This window comes from Apis florea, unplaced genomic scaffold, assembly GCF_048593485.1.
Source record: "Apis florea isolate Af1SG1 unplaced genomic scaffold, ASM4859348v1 contig_3068_pilon, whole genome shotgun sequence".
Classification (NCBI taxonomy): domain Eukaryota; kingdom Metazoa; phylum Arthropoda; class Insecta; order Hymenoptera; family Apidae; genus Apis; species Apis florea.
In genome coordinates this window covers 1,138,953-1,153,707 of record NW_028256700.1, presented here as the reverse complement: position 1 = coordinate 1,153,707, position 14,755 = coordinate 1,138,953, and the positions used below count along the sequence as shown (strand labels likewise).

Genomic DNA, 14,755 nt, shown 5'->3' with positions numbered 1-14,755 from the left:
ATCCACTTGTCGAAACAATTTCATGACTCACCACGTGGACGTTGCATGGATTTTTCACGGAGCACGTGCAAACGTCCGTTATTTCGGTGATTTATCAAAAGGAAAAAAAAAAAAGGAGGAGAAAAAAGAGCCAAGCTTGCCGAGGAATTTTAAACTCTACATTACAACTCTTTGTAGGTTTCTTCTTTTGACCTAATATTATTTAGATTTAATCGTCTTAGGAAAGAAATCTAGTTTGACGTAATATAATGTTATTCGTTATATTGTGGTAACACAGAACCGATACAAAATACGCATCAACCTCTCTGCAATTATAGCAATATCAATTGACGTCTTGTTGATACATTTTATGTGAACCAGAGTTGATGAAATATGTGTGTGATATGTGTTATTAAATTATCGTCGCTCGATACTTATATAATTTGAATTACAAATTTTATTAGAAATTGCAATGTGTGTTTTCCAGCAAACATTTTCCTCGATTCAGGGAAATAACAGGAAATAATAATGTTGATTAATCTGATAATGAAATCTTGAAAGATTATCAAAGATTATAAATGTAGCAATTTGCGTATACACAAGCGATTATTTGAAGTATTAAATGTTCATATTAATGGAAGAGACAATTTTGATCGATCGATTTGCGGTTGAAAATATTCGTGGTTCTATTTGTGATAGATCCGGTTCATAAATAATGTGTCATTGAAGCATATTTTCGAACGCATAGAGTTATTCAGTTTATTCGTTAAATTAGCAGAAGTCTTAACAGAGATGCGAAATGATCTCAATTCTTATTACGTAAATAATAAATATATAAATTGGTTATATCGTTGATTAAAATTATTTAAATATTTATTATATATTAGTAGATAATGTAATTTCTTATGTTCAAAAGAATTGTAAGATAGAAATTAAATTTAAGAAAATTCGTTTTCAAAAAAATCTGAAACGTAAAAGCGAAGAGCGAGGAATGCAATTTTTAAATGAAAATATGTGACAAATAAATAAACACATATTAATATGCATGGTATGTGTATGTATAAATTTCACAAAAATATATTACGCAATCGAAAAGAATCTAAAAAGAAGAATTTTTTTTTAATTTTGCATTTAACGATAACTATATAATAATTTTTTAAATAATACTTTGTATAAATTTGTCGTTTTAACGAAAAAGAAAATAAATGTTCTCCCTTGAATATCTATATTCAAAACGAAACATTTGCCATCTGTTGACGCAAGCAATATAAGTTTGCAAAGAAAGTATATAATATATGTTCGTATTCAGCACAATACAGCAAATATTCCAATATTTAATCACTTGCAAATGTAGCATTTAGTAATTCCTCTTTGTATTGTAAAAATTATTGGCAAAAGACATTAATATTTAGTAAAAGAATATTTCATTGAAAACTTGATGTTTGATAAAATTTCAAAAGATTTATATATACTATTAGTTTTACATAAATAACATAAATAACTTATTCATACATACAAGTAAAATATACAATTCAATGTTAATATATTAAATAATAATATATTTCAATGTTAATTTTTTAGTTTACGTTTTAAAATGTGAATGATATATTATTTTCATTAAACTATATATCAATGAATAATTTTTAACAATTATTATGTCAATTCTATATACATATATGCACATATTTTTTAAAATAAAATGAGACTGATATGTATCATCTAATTTTTCTTTATAAAAAAAATTTTCTCAGGAAGCTAATATCAATAAGTGAAAAATGGATGAAATGCATAAAAAGTTAAAAAATGCAGAAACAATAAATATTTTATGTTTTATGTAAAGAAACTATTATTCATACGTTGAATTGTAATAATAAATTAATTCCGATCTTCTTTTTCTTTTTTTTTTAAGAAATGACCAATAGTGAAATATTAAACTAGATCACGTTTATTTTTAAAATATTACATGTCCATTCGATGTAATCTTGATTTTCTCGAGGTTAAGACATATAACCGGATTTCATTAGACGCGAATTTTTACATTGAAATAGAAGAGAACATTTAAAAAGAAAAAAGTCACTTTTTGTTCTGAAACTATTTGCTTTTTCGTAATGTGTAAATGTTATTTGTCCCGATAATTCACGCTTTCAACATTTTAGCATTGAGAGAATCGATCGCTCGAAAATATTAATCAAATAAAGGAAAAATACTATATAATCGTCGACGTATCGAAAAAAAAAGATTCGATATTAATCGATACAAACCGTCTCAAGTAGATCAATGACATGGCATCGATTTTCTCGATTGTCAATGAACATCGCGGTCGATGACACGGAACAAAACAAGATGATCGCATCGAGAATCGATATTAACGATACTGCTGCATAGTGAAGCGATTCCGTGACCTTCGTTTTCGCGTAGGTGAAAAATGAGAAAAACGGAAAGAACTCGATAAATTCAAATCGTTGGAGATACAAGTATCCTCGATTTTATCGCTCGTTGGTGAACGAATTTCGTGCGTCATTACTGTGTGTATATGTTACCATGATATTTCCTTTTCGCGCGTGGCCGAAATAATAAGAAAGCAATAACGTTAAAAAGATTACAAGGCAAATATGATTATAGCTCTGCGTAATTTCCTCTGTATACTTTTTCGATTTTATTTATTATTTATGCTAAGAGCTTTTTATAACCTCTTCACATCGCAATTCCTTTTAATTTTTCTTAGAATAAATTTTCTATCATACTGGATTAAATTTCTCCTCTTCTTATAGATCCCAGCTCTTCTTTCCAGTTTTAGCGTGTCACAAGAAGCTTTCTTACCTCATCTCCGGTGTTGGCGAGTGCTGGTCCCACGGGTCTCTTGCTGGGGCCCATGGGATATGCGGAACAGCGGGGTGCGGAGATACGCGAACGCGGAGGTCACCATTGACGCAAATCCATTTGACGGTCACGTGACCGGCCGCACCAACCTGAACACAATGCGCGCGGACGCCACGACAGCACCACCTTTCATCAAATCCTCTCCTTCGTTCCTGTTTGCAACCGTAAATACGCGGTGAGAACAATTATGTAGAACTCGCCCCATTCACGAAAATAACGACCAATTAAAGAGTTAAGGATCCGTTTAGGAACTGTTTATCGAATGCCAATCAAAATACATGTCTACGTGATATTTTCCTTTTTCTATTATCGAATTTCTCTGAACTATCATCCATTTCAAAGATATATTTTTGACAACGAATATCTGTCAACGCTGTTATAAATATAAACATAAAATTCGATAAAAATTTTTTAATCATAAATATGAATTTTTTGTTACAATATATTTATCTTCATCTTTTAAGCGCTCTATTATATAATAGATTTATTTATTTAAACTCGATAGAAGATATTATACGGAACGGAATAGTTATAAATTAATAGAACTGAAATTAATAAAAAAGAAAAATTTATTCGTTCAAATATTATTTGGTTGAAAATTAATAGCGAAAATGAACTTTTTCTATAATTATTCATAAGTATATTTGAAGATATATGTATGTTTTAGATATAACTATATATAAATTTGTAAAATTAATCTTACAAAAGAAAATTATTGGATAATTAATATGCATATTTTCAATAAATTTTTTTCATTAATATTTTATTAATATTAGAGATTAATTTTTCAATATTTAAATTTAAAATCTTATCGTTAATAATCATGGAATTGGTGCAATATTAATTTTCAAATAATAAACAAAAATTATATTTCTCAAGTGTTATTTCACAACTTATCAGCATTCTATTCACTCAGATTTTATACTTCGATATAACAGATGAGGATCGTTATTCTATGATATGCTTAAGCTATTACAACATCCGCAAAGAATTTTTTAAACAGGTATATTATTAATTTCTTAAATTTATCTTTTTTAAAATATTCTTGTTTTGAAATTTTATAAAATGTTGATTTTTCATATTTTTATATTTTTAATATATATATATATATATATACGAAAGAACTGAAACATATTTTTATATATATAAAAATTTTACATTGAAACCTAAATCATATAAGAGATATTTATAAAAAAAAAAAAAACATGACAAGATTTTTATTCAATTCTTTAAAGAAAGGACCAAAATCGGATTACCATCTTTGGGTAACTTGTGCCATCTCTTTTTTTTTTTTTGCTTTTTTCTTTCCTTACGATAGATGACGCACGTATATAAAAAATTAGAATTTATGCGTGGGTACTAGATCATCATTACACCTATTTGTTCAGAATATTACTCAACTGTTAAAGTTTCGTAATTAATTTAATGTATTAGATTAAAATTCTTCCGACAGAATCTTGAGAAATAGAATAAAAGAAATTATTACATTCTTTTTTTTTTATTTTTTTTAAAATGATGATTACTAAATGAAATATTAAAATATTTTATATAAGTATTAAATTACAATATATATCATATTATTGTATATCAAAATATTATTTTAAAAAAGATTATCTTTAATTTTTCCTTTTTTAATCTATTTAGTTGTTTATGATAGAAATTAGCGATGTTCTTGATATAGAAACTATGGAAACTATTAAAAAAAAAAAAAAAAAAAAATATTGATCCGCAAAAATCATGGCAAGAGAATCTTGATATTCAAGCTGCTAAACGGGTTTGATATTTTTGTACGTTAATATATACGTTCGTGAATTCTGCACATTTTCTGTTTTTCTAATAAAGTACTTTTATTGTGTTTATGTAACGCTTATTTCTTAATTATTTATATTTATTTTTATTAATATTTTTATTAAAATTTTACCAACTCAATAATCATATCTCATCATTCATTGAATTTATAATTTCTTTCAAAATTTATTATTTATAAATTTACTATCTTAATTCAATTTGAAATTTTCGATATTAATTTAATTGATATGTATTCAGTATATATTGTTCATTTAGATATTATTTAGATCCGCATTTCATTCAATTAACGCATAAGATGCGTTATCATCGTACGAATTAAATTGTATTATCTTCAATTATTGAACGCGACGAATACAACTCGAGAAATAGATATTGTTAACGAAATGAAATAATTTAATTTACACAAAGTCAATAGTTTCATATACATTCATTTTATAAGCAAATATAAATGTAGATATCAATAAATTAAATAATATTTATTATCAAAATATGTTATAAAATATTTATAATAATATATCAATAAAAATATATCTATAAAAATGACACTATATATTTATAAAAATAAAAATTGTATAAATTGATATTACATATATTTTTTTGTGTTATTTTTATATAAAAAATATTACAAATTTCATTAATAATATTATTCACATAATTTAACATTTTTATTTCTATATACAATTATTCGCATTTAAATATTTTATTTTGATTGCTAATTTCAATCATTTTTAATATCTATTGGACTAAGAATTTTTAATACATATTGTAATATTTTAATTAAATCTTCTTCATTTTTTTTATGATCTACATTTAATAACGTAAATTTACCTAAAGCTTCTTGTATACTTTGAGAAAAACCAGCACTTCGTATAATTAATTTTCCTTTCTGATTGTTAGATATTAAAGACCATAACATAGAACCTGCTATTTTAATTTCGTCTAAAGAACCATTTTTAAATATATCGTGTAGAACATTAATGAAATCCACTGAAACATTTTTACTGCGTTAAAAGTAATTTAAATAATAATGTAATGCGATATTAAGATGAATTACATATTAATTTACCTGAACTAAGTAATCGCGATCGATTAGTCATGTTAAACGCAAGATTACGTAATATGGAAATTGCAAGAATTCTGTTAGATGATGAAGAGTATTTTGACAATTGCAATAAAACATCCAACCCATCAACAGCCTGAAAAAACGATGAATTATTCGTAATTATATGAAATAATGAATAATAATTAATTTATATATCAAAGAAATTAAAATATTTTTATAATATTGAGACATGAAAATTTAGATCGTAAATTAAAAATTTAATTTTACCTTTGGCACACATAACTGACCCTCTTCGTAATAAGTAAAATCAATTAAGAATTCTAAACAATATAACTCAACAAGTGGCCATGGTTTTGCCCGTTTCGTCGTAATTGGATGTATTTTCGTAAAAAACTGTAGGAGATTACTCTAAGAAATTTAAATCAATAAATAAGTGTTATTTTAAAAAAAAAAAAAAAAAACCATATATATAATATCAAATTACCTTCGAAATCGATACTCTACATTCATGAACATGTATTGCATTTCGCAAAACATGAAAGCCAAAGTGTAACTTATGATTATCAAAGGATTGACCTGCTTTATCTATTTCTTTACAAACTAATTGTATAATAACATGTATAAGAGCGAGAGTATTTGGAGTTTTCCTGAGACCTGTTCCTGGTAAAATAGTTGTTAATGTCAAAGATTGCGCTGCTGAAAAATTAAAGTCATTTAACGATTATTCATTTAGTAATAATATTTAATAATAAATATATAAATATTTAAATTTTAATACCTGTAGAACATTTTGTAGTGTAGGTTGCTAACAATTTTAAAGCAGTAATCGTAACTGTTTTATTTAATGCAATCCAAGCCCACAATTTATGTAACACATCTGCTAGTCCAGATTTCATCAAAACTTCTTTAACTTCTATACTACCATATATAAAATTCATTAATAATATTAAAATAGCATTCACGTCGTATAGTAATGGATGAATCTATATAAAAAGATAAGGAAAATTTTTTATTGCAATTGTAAAAATGATACTGGAAATTCTATGTCAATATATGAATAATATTTGCATATTCTTCTTAAAATTATATAAGGAACTCTTAGCTGATTATTGAATATGATAATTGGATGGATATATATTTATAAATTTGATATATATATATATTACCTTTTTTTCACGATCTATTTGATTTTTGAAAAGTTCAAAAGGTTGCATATTTAATCTGACATACAATTCTTTTAATATCATTAAAACTGTTTCGGATAAATGTTCTCTTAATGCAACTTTTTTGGCTATATTTGATACGCACAATAAATTAGTGAGCGCGCTTGTGATCAAATCCTTATCATCATTTAATTTTTTATTTTTTTTAGATTTATTATAATTATGAGCTATAAATAATTGTAATAAAATATTACAAAGCTCTTCACTCATAACAATTTCCTTTTTTTCAACTTCACAATCTGTTACTTTTTCGGAAATTAAAGGGATATCTTTATTTCTATTTGATTTTGATGAATATATATTGACGTTTTGTAAAGAAAGTTTATTAACATCAGATATAATTTCTCCTAAATCATTTCTGTTGCCAGTTAATGATTTAATAGAACGAGTATCTATTACCAATTGTAATGAAATATTACTTTTTCCTAAAGAATCTTTTTGAATTTCCTGAGAAAGTAGAAATGCAAGACAACTTATAGCACTGATACGAAGTTCTGGACTAGAATCTTTCATTGCAACACAAATAGATGAAAGTACAATTTCTGGACCACACAATTCTAAAGCAGTCTGAATTGATTCAAAATGTTGATTTTCTGTTAATGAAAGTATGGCTATAAAATTGAAAATCTCAGTCCAGAGCTTATTTCGTAAAGATATCAACTCAGATGTATTATTACCTGCACATTATTATATCATAATAATTTGATTTATATTGAATTTTTTAAAAAAAGTTTGTCAATTTAGATTTTTTACTTACAATATAAATCATAGTTTAAAAAACAAAACAACTTGTAAAGTGAATCGAGAGAAAAGTTAGCTACAATAGTATATTCATTACTATGTGTAATACAGTTTGTTAAAACTGTACAAATATTAATATACATTTCTAATATATCACAGGAATGTGTTAAATTCTTTTTATTTTCCACATCTTTAGGAATTTCATTGATGCATCTGAAAAATTATAAATATAAATCCTAAAAAAATATTATAATAATATAACAAATATTATATATGCTCTAGATTATACATATTTAATTACCCAATTAAATATTTATCAATAGAATGCTCATAAATTTGATGAACAACTTCTTGTTTTCCTACAAATATTAAATTATTTAATAGTCTACATACAGCTGTTATCAATGATGGTGTTGCTACCAATTGTAAATAATTATCTATGTCAGTAGTTATTGATCCTCTGGCAGAAACTATAAAATATAAATATAAAATTGATATTTTACATTTTTAATTCTTCATTTGTTTGTAAAATAATTATAATGATTAGAAAATATACATACAAGGTTGTAATTCATCTTGACAATTATACAGATGTGAAATTGTACGCGATACCATTGACGTACTACTTGATTGCATGCTATGAATAGATGGGACTTTCCCAGTTTCTTGTTCTTGATTATTCATATGGTCACAGTCCAAAGAAGTAAACATATAAATACTAGAACATAGCACGCTTATTTCGTAATAAGTGTTATTTTGTTCTATATATATTAAAATAGAGCTTGCTTTCAGAGAATCCATCTAAATAAAGCATTATAATAATAATAATAAAAAAATAAAAATTTATATTTAACTTAGAAATAATTTTATATTATTTATAGTGAACTTATAATAAATTTATAACAGATATAAAATTTAATATTTTCTTACATATTGAAAAATTATAGAATTGCAATTTTTCACTAAATTACTGAATGCACAACAAGCTTGTTCTCTAACAATGCATGATTCTTCTCTACTAGCAATACATTGAAGTAATGTCTGACATAATTCGCTTGGTGCTAATGCTACAGAATTTAATAGTTGAGAAGCAGTGTGTAAATTATTCATAAGTCCAGCTAATAATTGTAAAGCAGATGCTCGAATTAAAGGATCTCGATTTTGCCATAACATAGGCAACCAATTTAACGTACGATCTTCTTCATACCAAAATTGCGTAAAAATCTGAAAATATTTATACATATTAGATTTTTTTTGATTCTACTTATAATGATTATACTTACATTTTTATTAAAGTTTATTTGCATTTGATATAATAAATGATTAAGACATATAATAGAATTTCTAGTTATAGATAAACCCATAAAGCTAACTGTTCCAGCTCCATGAAAAGATATAATTAATTCAATCAATGAGTTTCCTAATGATATCAATAAATTTTTATAATCTGTCCAATTGCACTTTCCAATTAAATATGTTAAACACGTTAATAACCAATCAAGATAAGCTATAATAAAATCATAATTTATTTTAATATAGATTTAAATATTATGCAATATCAATAAAAAAGAAATTCACCTAAATTATAATAATGCTGTTGATCTCCTAAACATAAAGTAGAAATAATTAATTCAATAAAATGTAACCAAACGTTCTGATCTTCCATAATAGATCTTCCATTCTCAGTTTCTTCCACAGCTGAACATATACGAGCTAATTTCAATATAGATTGATGTATATTTTGATTATCTAATTCCGAATTTTTTAATAATTCGCCCAATGATTTAGTTATATTTTTCATTATTTTATAAGTCCATGTATACTTTCCTAATTTATGTGAAAAAATAAAATTATTTTTATCACATTTAAAATAATACATAAATTTTATTCATTATTTAAATTTTACCATTTTTTGTAATATTGATATAAAGTTGTAGAAAATTTAAAACTTCAACAAATAAATCACAGTCTTCTTTACTTGCAGGTTGTGAATATAAAAATCGTTCAAATGTTCGTTCCCAAGGTAATAAGCTTATGTCTTTTGTTTCTTCATATTGTTGCATCTTATAAAATTTTATGTACCTAAAAAAATGATTAGCAACTTGAAAACAATTGTTTTCATTGAAATAGAATTATTATACATTATATATGTATATAACAATTATTATAAAAATGTTATAAATAATAATCACATTGTAAGATAATCAAGTGCACATGAAACTGAGTCATGAGTAGTTGAATTTTGTATATTATACAATTGTTGTTGACAGCAGTAATAAGAAGAACTAAGACGTAAAACTAAAAATTCATTTTCTTGAATTTTCACTTTTTCTGATATATCAGAATCATAAAGATTGTTTAAATTTTTCCAAAGTACATTTATACCATTATGCCATTCCCATATCCAATATTGTTTTATAAATGTTAATGATAATGGATTATTATCATGAAGAACTAGATACAAAAAATAAATTTAGTAAATTTTCTAATAACAAATTATAATGATATTTTTAAATTTTTTATATATAATTATTAAATTTAAAATTTGAAGTTTATAATTTACCAGACATATCTGATCGTCTATGTCTACTTATTTTCGAATGTGATTTACAAATGAATGGTAATTTCATCTTAGATATAATAATATAAGGTAAAGCAATATTTAATTGATTATAATTTTCTGTATATTTTTCATTATATCTCATAATGTAATCATTATAAAGTAATATACATAGTAATTGTGAACCATCAATTTTAACACATTCATTATTTGGAAATAGGAAAAGACCTAAAAAATATTTTTTTAATTTAGTAATTTTTCGTTTACTTAAGTGAAAATTATTTTATTTACTTCAATACTTATACTTTTTGTTATACTTACTCCTAATTATATTCAAAAAAACATTAATACGAGTAGATAGATCTTGACGTATAGAAGATTCAGAAGATGCTAATAATTTTAGTATAGTAATTATAGGAATGACAGAATCTGGATAATTATTATATTCTTTTTCAACCTAAAAATTAATATTTTTTTATAAAGAATTAAAAAATATTATTTATATAATATACAAAAATAAAATTATAAAATAAATTTTACCAAAGCACTATTAAATATTTTTAAAATTAATGGTAATCCATTTTCGGTAATAAACAACTTGTGTAAAGAAGAATCTGTAAGCATAACACTAATTTGCACTAATGCTGATTTTCTTATTTTTGGATCAATATCTGAATCATTTAACATTTCAAGTACTGATAATAAATTACTTCTCTGTAAAATTAAATATGTTACATTATACTATATATAAAATTTTCAAGTTTAAATGTATAATATAATATAAATTTATATAAAAATATATAACCTGATAATTGCCTTCAGATTTTTTAAAAGATGTTTGACGATCAAATATACAAAGTGAATTAAATGGTAAATCGTGTAAAGATGATAATCGTGGTAATTTTTGAACTGAATTTTTTTCTTTTTCAAGAAGCCAAATTAATCTACAAACAGCTTCTTCTCTAATATCTTCTTCTGATGAAAATAGGAACCTTAAATTACCTTTTAAAACCTTTTAAATGAACATATATTTGATTATAATATTTTAAAACTTATATATGTAAAAAATATATTCTTTCAACAATATACATAATACCTCAATAAATGGTAATTGTATGTTAGTAGAAACATCAGGATCAAAGATTTTTGTTACACATTGACCTAAAGTTGTAGAAGAATGAGCATAACATTGTAAAATAGGTAACACTGGTACTATTACTTCTAATGATTTTAACCATCCACTTTCTCCCATTTGTAATCTTCCCTTTAGAATATAAATTAATATTTCTTCGGACATTTCTCTGATCTAATAAAAATATAAATGATTTTTTATAAGTTAAATATATTATTAAAGATAAATATATTTATAAAGTTTTATTTTACCCTTTTATCATCATGTATTATACCATAAGATACAATTTCCGTTAATACAGATGATTCAAATAAAAACATTAAATTTTCCCAGGATAACATTTCACTTCTATATTCTATTCCTAGAATTTTTTTAGTTAAAGTATGACATTCGAGATATGTGACATACTGTACATCTGCATCCGCATTTGCTAATAAATTTAATATTAATTTTGTAGCTAACTTATGATCTTCATTATTTAGAGAATACCTTGAATATTAAATAAATTATACTTTAATAATTAAATTATATTAATGTAATAAATAGCCTTTAAATTAGTATAATTTATAAAAGATATATACTTATTTATATTTTGTAAAAATTCGATAGTTTTTTTAATAATACTGAAATTTTTATGATAAGATAAACTTAATTTTGAAGAGTATAACATTTTTAAGATTTCTGAGTGAGATGAATTAGATTTGTTTTTTAATAAATCTATGATTGCTTCCATTGATTTCATTACTATTCTTAATTCGTCAAATATTTTAATGTATATTATTTCGTCAGAATCTTGAAATTGCTATATAAAGAATAATGAATGATATTTTTTAATTTAATTTTCATATATTATCACAATTATTGGAACTATATTATATATAAATCTAGAAATTACTTACACGGCCATATTCTTGTAATATAGAGTGTAGTTTTGGATAGAAAAAATAAATAGCAGCATCTATTATAGCTATGCATATTGATGTTTTAAGAGATTTAGGAAAAATAATATCTGCTATTTCCAAAGGAACAATATGACTTAAAAGTTTCATTGTAATAGTTATAAGATGCAGATATGTTATCCTAAAATCATCCATTGTGTTATAGTTTCCAAAATATTCTATAACATCTCCTAAGATGCCAAATAATACTTTCATATCTTCAATTACTTTTAAGGCGATATCATCATTACAAAGCCAAACATTTGGCATGATACTAATAATAAGTAATTCTACTAATTCATACATTAAATCCATTATGTATTTGATGTCTCTTAATAAAAATTTCGAATCAATAGAAATACTTAATTGAGATATAACATGTTTTAAAGTTTCAATGCAAAAAATTGGAATAAGCATTTGTTGCAATTGTAAAATAGAATCATCAATATTATCAGATACACTTTGACTTCTTTCACTTGTATCCTAGATAAAAGAAAGAAGATTAAAAATTATAAATATTATGAATATTTATGAAATTTTAAATAAATACTTACAGTAGATTGATATGCTTGATAATTAACTTCTGGGAATCCACCATCGGGACTATCTCTTATTTCAGAAGAAGAATAAGCATTATTGCTTAATTTTTCTGTTAATAACTGAAAAATATATATATTGTCAATATATCATGTTTTCTTTGACTTTATAATATAATTATTTAATTTAATTATACTTATTTACTTTTTGTTTTTTATTTGCAATGCATGGTTCACAGTAATAATAAATTCTTAGTCTTAAAGAACGTGTTAATTTATGAAGCGTTTTTAACACCATTGGTATAATATTTTTAAAATTAGTATTTTTTGCATTTGTACTAGATTTTAACAGATTATGTAATATCTGAAATTTTATTTCACATTATTGAATATTAATAAATATTAATTGAATAAAAAATTGAAATATTTATGTACATAAACAATAGTTGGTCTTTGAAGAAAAACTTCTGCTGGAAAATCCTGCATCATTACATTTGTTATAAATTGACAAGTATGTAATATAAGATTTGTATCTAAATTATTATTTAGAGCATCTTCAACTGCTGCTAAAACACCTCTATCTGAAGCAACCAAAGGTTGCCATGGCATGATTAACCATTTAATACCACCTTCTGTAGCTTTGGATACTGGGGTTCCATCTTCACATTCCAATGTTAAATCAAATGGTACTGTACTATAAAATAAATGTAATACATTTTTATTTGTATATATTTGTTCAATTATAAAGAAATTATTATATCATGAAAAAAGTATTTAAAATATTTACTTATTTAAAACAGGAGTAATACTTTGAGACAAATGGTCTTCTTTTGTTTGAATTTTGTTAATTTCATTATATTCATAATCTTTTATGCGTGTTCTATGTCGGTCATAATCAATAAATTCTATTTTTGGAGAGCTTGGATCCTTGAAAAAATTTGATATATTTCTTTACAATGTTTTGTTTAAATTTACAAATAGTAATTATTAAAATATTAAAATTTATTATTATTATTATTATTATTATTAATAAAATTTTATACGAACCTTTATAGTTTCTGATTTTGATATTGTTTGCAATTTATCTGAATTTAGAACTGCTTCTTCAATTTCATTTAATTTTTCATACCATTCTGAATCTAATTTTCTTCTTAATTCATGTAGCTCATTTTGAAATCTTATTTTACCAAATGCATTTAAATGATTTTTATCACTTATCTTAAAAATATATAACAATATATATTTTAAAAACAAAATTTTAATTTTGATATAATAATTCACACTTTATTATTATTGATTCTTATAATTTAAAGAATTAAGAAGAACTATATTTTTAAAATATAAAAAAAATTAAATATATATTTATTATAAATAAATACCTTTAGTAAACGAAGTAATAAATCTAAAACTTTTTGAGTTTGCGAAAAGGTTTCAAATGAAAACCAATTAAATAATTTTGTTATTAATTCTTTTCTTACAACATCACAATCACAACCAAAACCAAGATCATATTTTGAAATAATATTATCTAATGCTCTCAATCGTATTTCTTCAATATTGTGACCTGAAAAATTAAAAGAATTTTTTTTTTAAATTATATCTAAAAAAAGTATAGATAGATAAAATGTTTGGAAAATTTATATTTACTTAATTTTTTAACATGTATTGCTGTTATTCCACTCATGTTTGACATTAGATCAACATATATTAAAATTCATATTTTAGGTTAATTTTTCTCACTGTTTTGAATATTCCACCGCCAAATATTATGTGCATTATGGGTAAATTTAATCTTTGGTTTATAATATTTTCATATTATAAATGAATAAATTTTACTATAATTTTATAATATAAATTATAGAATAATTTATAAATAATTTGTTTTTCTTATCCT

The 14,755-nt window shown here is 23.6% G+C and overlaps 1 protein-coding gene and 1 long non-coding RNA gene across 3 annotated transcripts in view; one reads left to right on the top strand and one right to left on the bottom strand.

Moving 5' to 3' along the window:
• The window catches only part of ana3 (rotatin homolog anastral spindle 3), a 20,404-nt gene extending 5,649 nt beyond the window's left edge, over window positions 1–14,755 (bottom strand). Inside the window, exons 1-29 of one of the 2 annotated variants that reach the window (XM_086908199.1) lie at window positions 14,509–14,755; window positions 14,241–14,425; window positions 13,909–14,079; window positions 13,649–13,788; window positions 13,297–13,555; window positions 13,067–13,225; window positions 12,880–12,984; window positions 12,287–12,808; window positions 11,969–12,189; window positions 11,639–11,876; window positions 11,352–11,561; window positions 11,061–11,267; window positions 10,796–10,969; window positions 10,577–10,712; window positions 10,259–10,483; window positions 9,888–10,149; window positions 9,602–9,777; window positions 9,274–9,522; window positions 8,979–9,202; window positions 8,626–8,919; window positions 8,256–8,496; window positions 7,997–8,165; window positions 7,712–7,908; window positions 6,898–7,631; window positions 6,510–6,714; window positions 6,216–6,427; window positions 5,999–6,139; window positions 5,735–5,864; window positions 2,800–5,655 (exon numbers count right to left, since the gene is read on the bottom strand). In XM_086908199.1, coding sequence (XP_086764325.1) covers window positions 5,387–5,655; window positions 5,735–5,864; window positions 5,999–6,139; window positions 6,216–6,427; window positions 6,510–6,714; window positions 6,898–7,631; window positions 7,712–7,908; window positions 7,997–8,165; window positions 8,256–8,496; window positions 8,626–8,919; window positions 8,979–9,202; window positions 9,274–9,522; window positions 9,602–9,777; window positions 9,888–10,149; window positions 10,259–10,483; window positions 10,577–10,712; window positions 10,796–10,969; window positions 11,061–11,267; window positions 11,352–11,561; window positions 11,639–11,876; window positions 11,969–12,189; window positions 12,287–12,808; window positions 12,880–12,984; window positions 13,067–13,225; window positions 13,297–13,555; window positions 13,649–13,788; window positions 13,909–14,079; window positions 14,241–14,425; window positions 14,509–14,554 — 6,501 coding nt within the window. In that variant the 5' untranslated portion in view covers window positions 14,555–14,755 and the 3' untranslated portion in view covers window positions 2,800–5,386. The remainder of the gene's footprint in view (window positions 1–2,799; window positions 5,656–5,734; window positions 5,865–5,998; window positions 6,140–6,215; window positions 6,428–6,509; window positions 6,715–6,897; window positions 7,632–7,711; window positions 7,909–7,996; window positions 8,166–8,255; window positions 8,497–8,625; window positions 8,920–8,978; window positions 9,203–9,273; window positions 9,523–9,601; window positions 9,778–9,887; window positions 10,150–10,258; window positions 10,484–10,576; window positions 10,713–10,795; window positions 10,970–11,060; window positions 11,268–11,351; window positions 11,562–11,638; window positions 11,877–11,968; window positions 12,190–12,286; window positions 12,809–12,879; window positions 12,985–13,066; window positions 13,226–13,296; window positions 13,556–13,648; window positions 13,789–13,908; window positions 14,080–14,240; window positions 14,426–14,508) is intronic. The other variant, XM_086908198.1, reaches the window with a different exon arrangement.
• On the top strand, window positions 2,279–3,441 carry LOC105737336 (uncharacterized). Its single transcript, XR_015292096.1, has 2 exons — window positions 2,279–2,585; window positions 2,751–3,441. It is a non-coding gene; the product is annotated as an uncharacterized LOC105737336 (long non-coding RNA).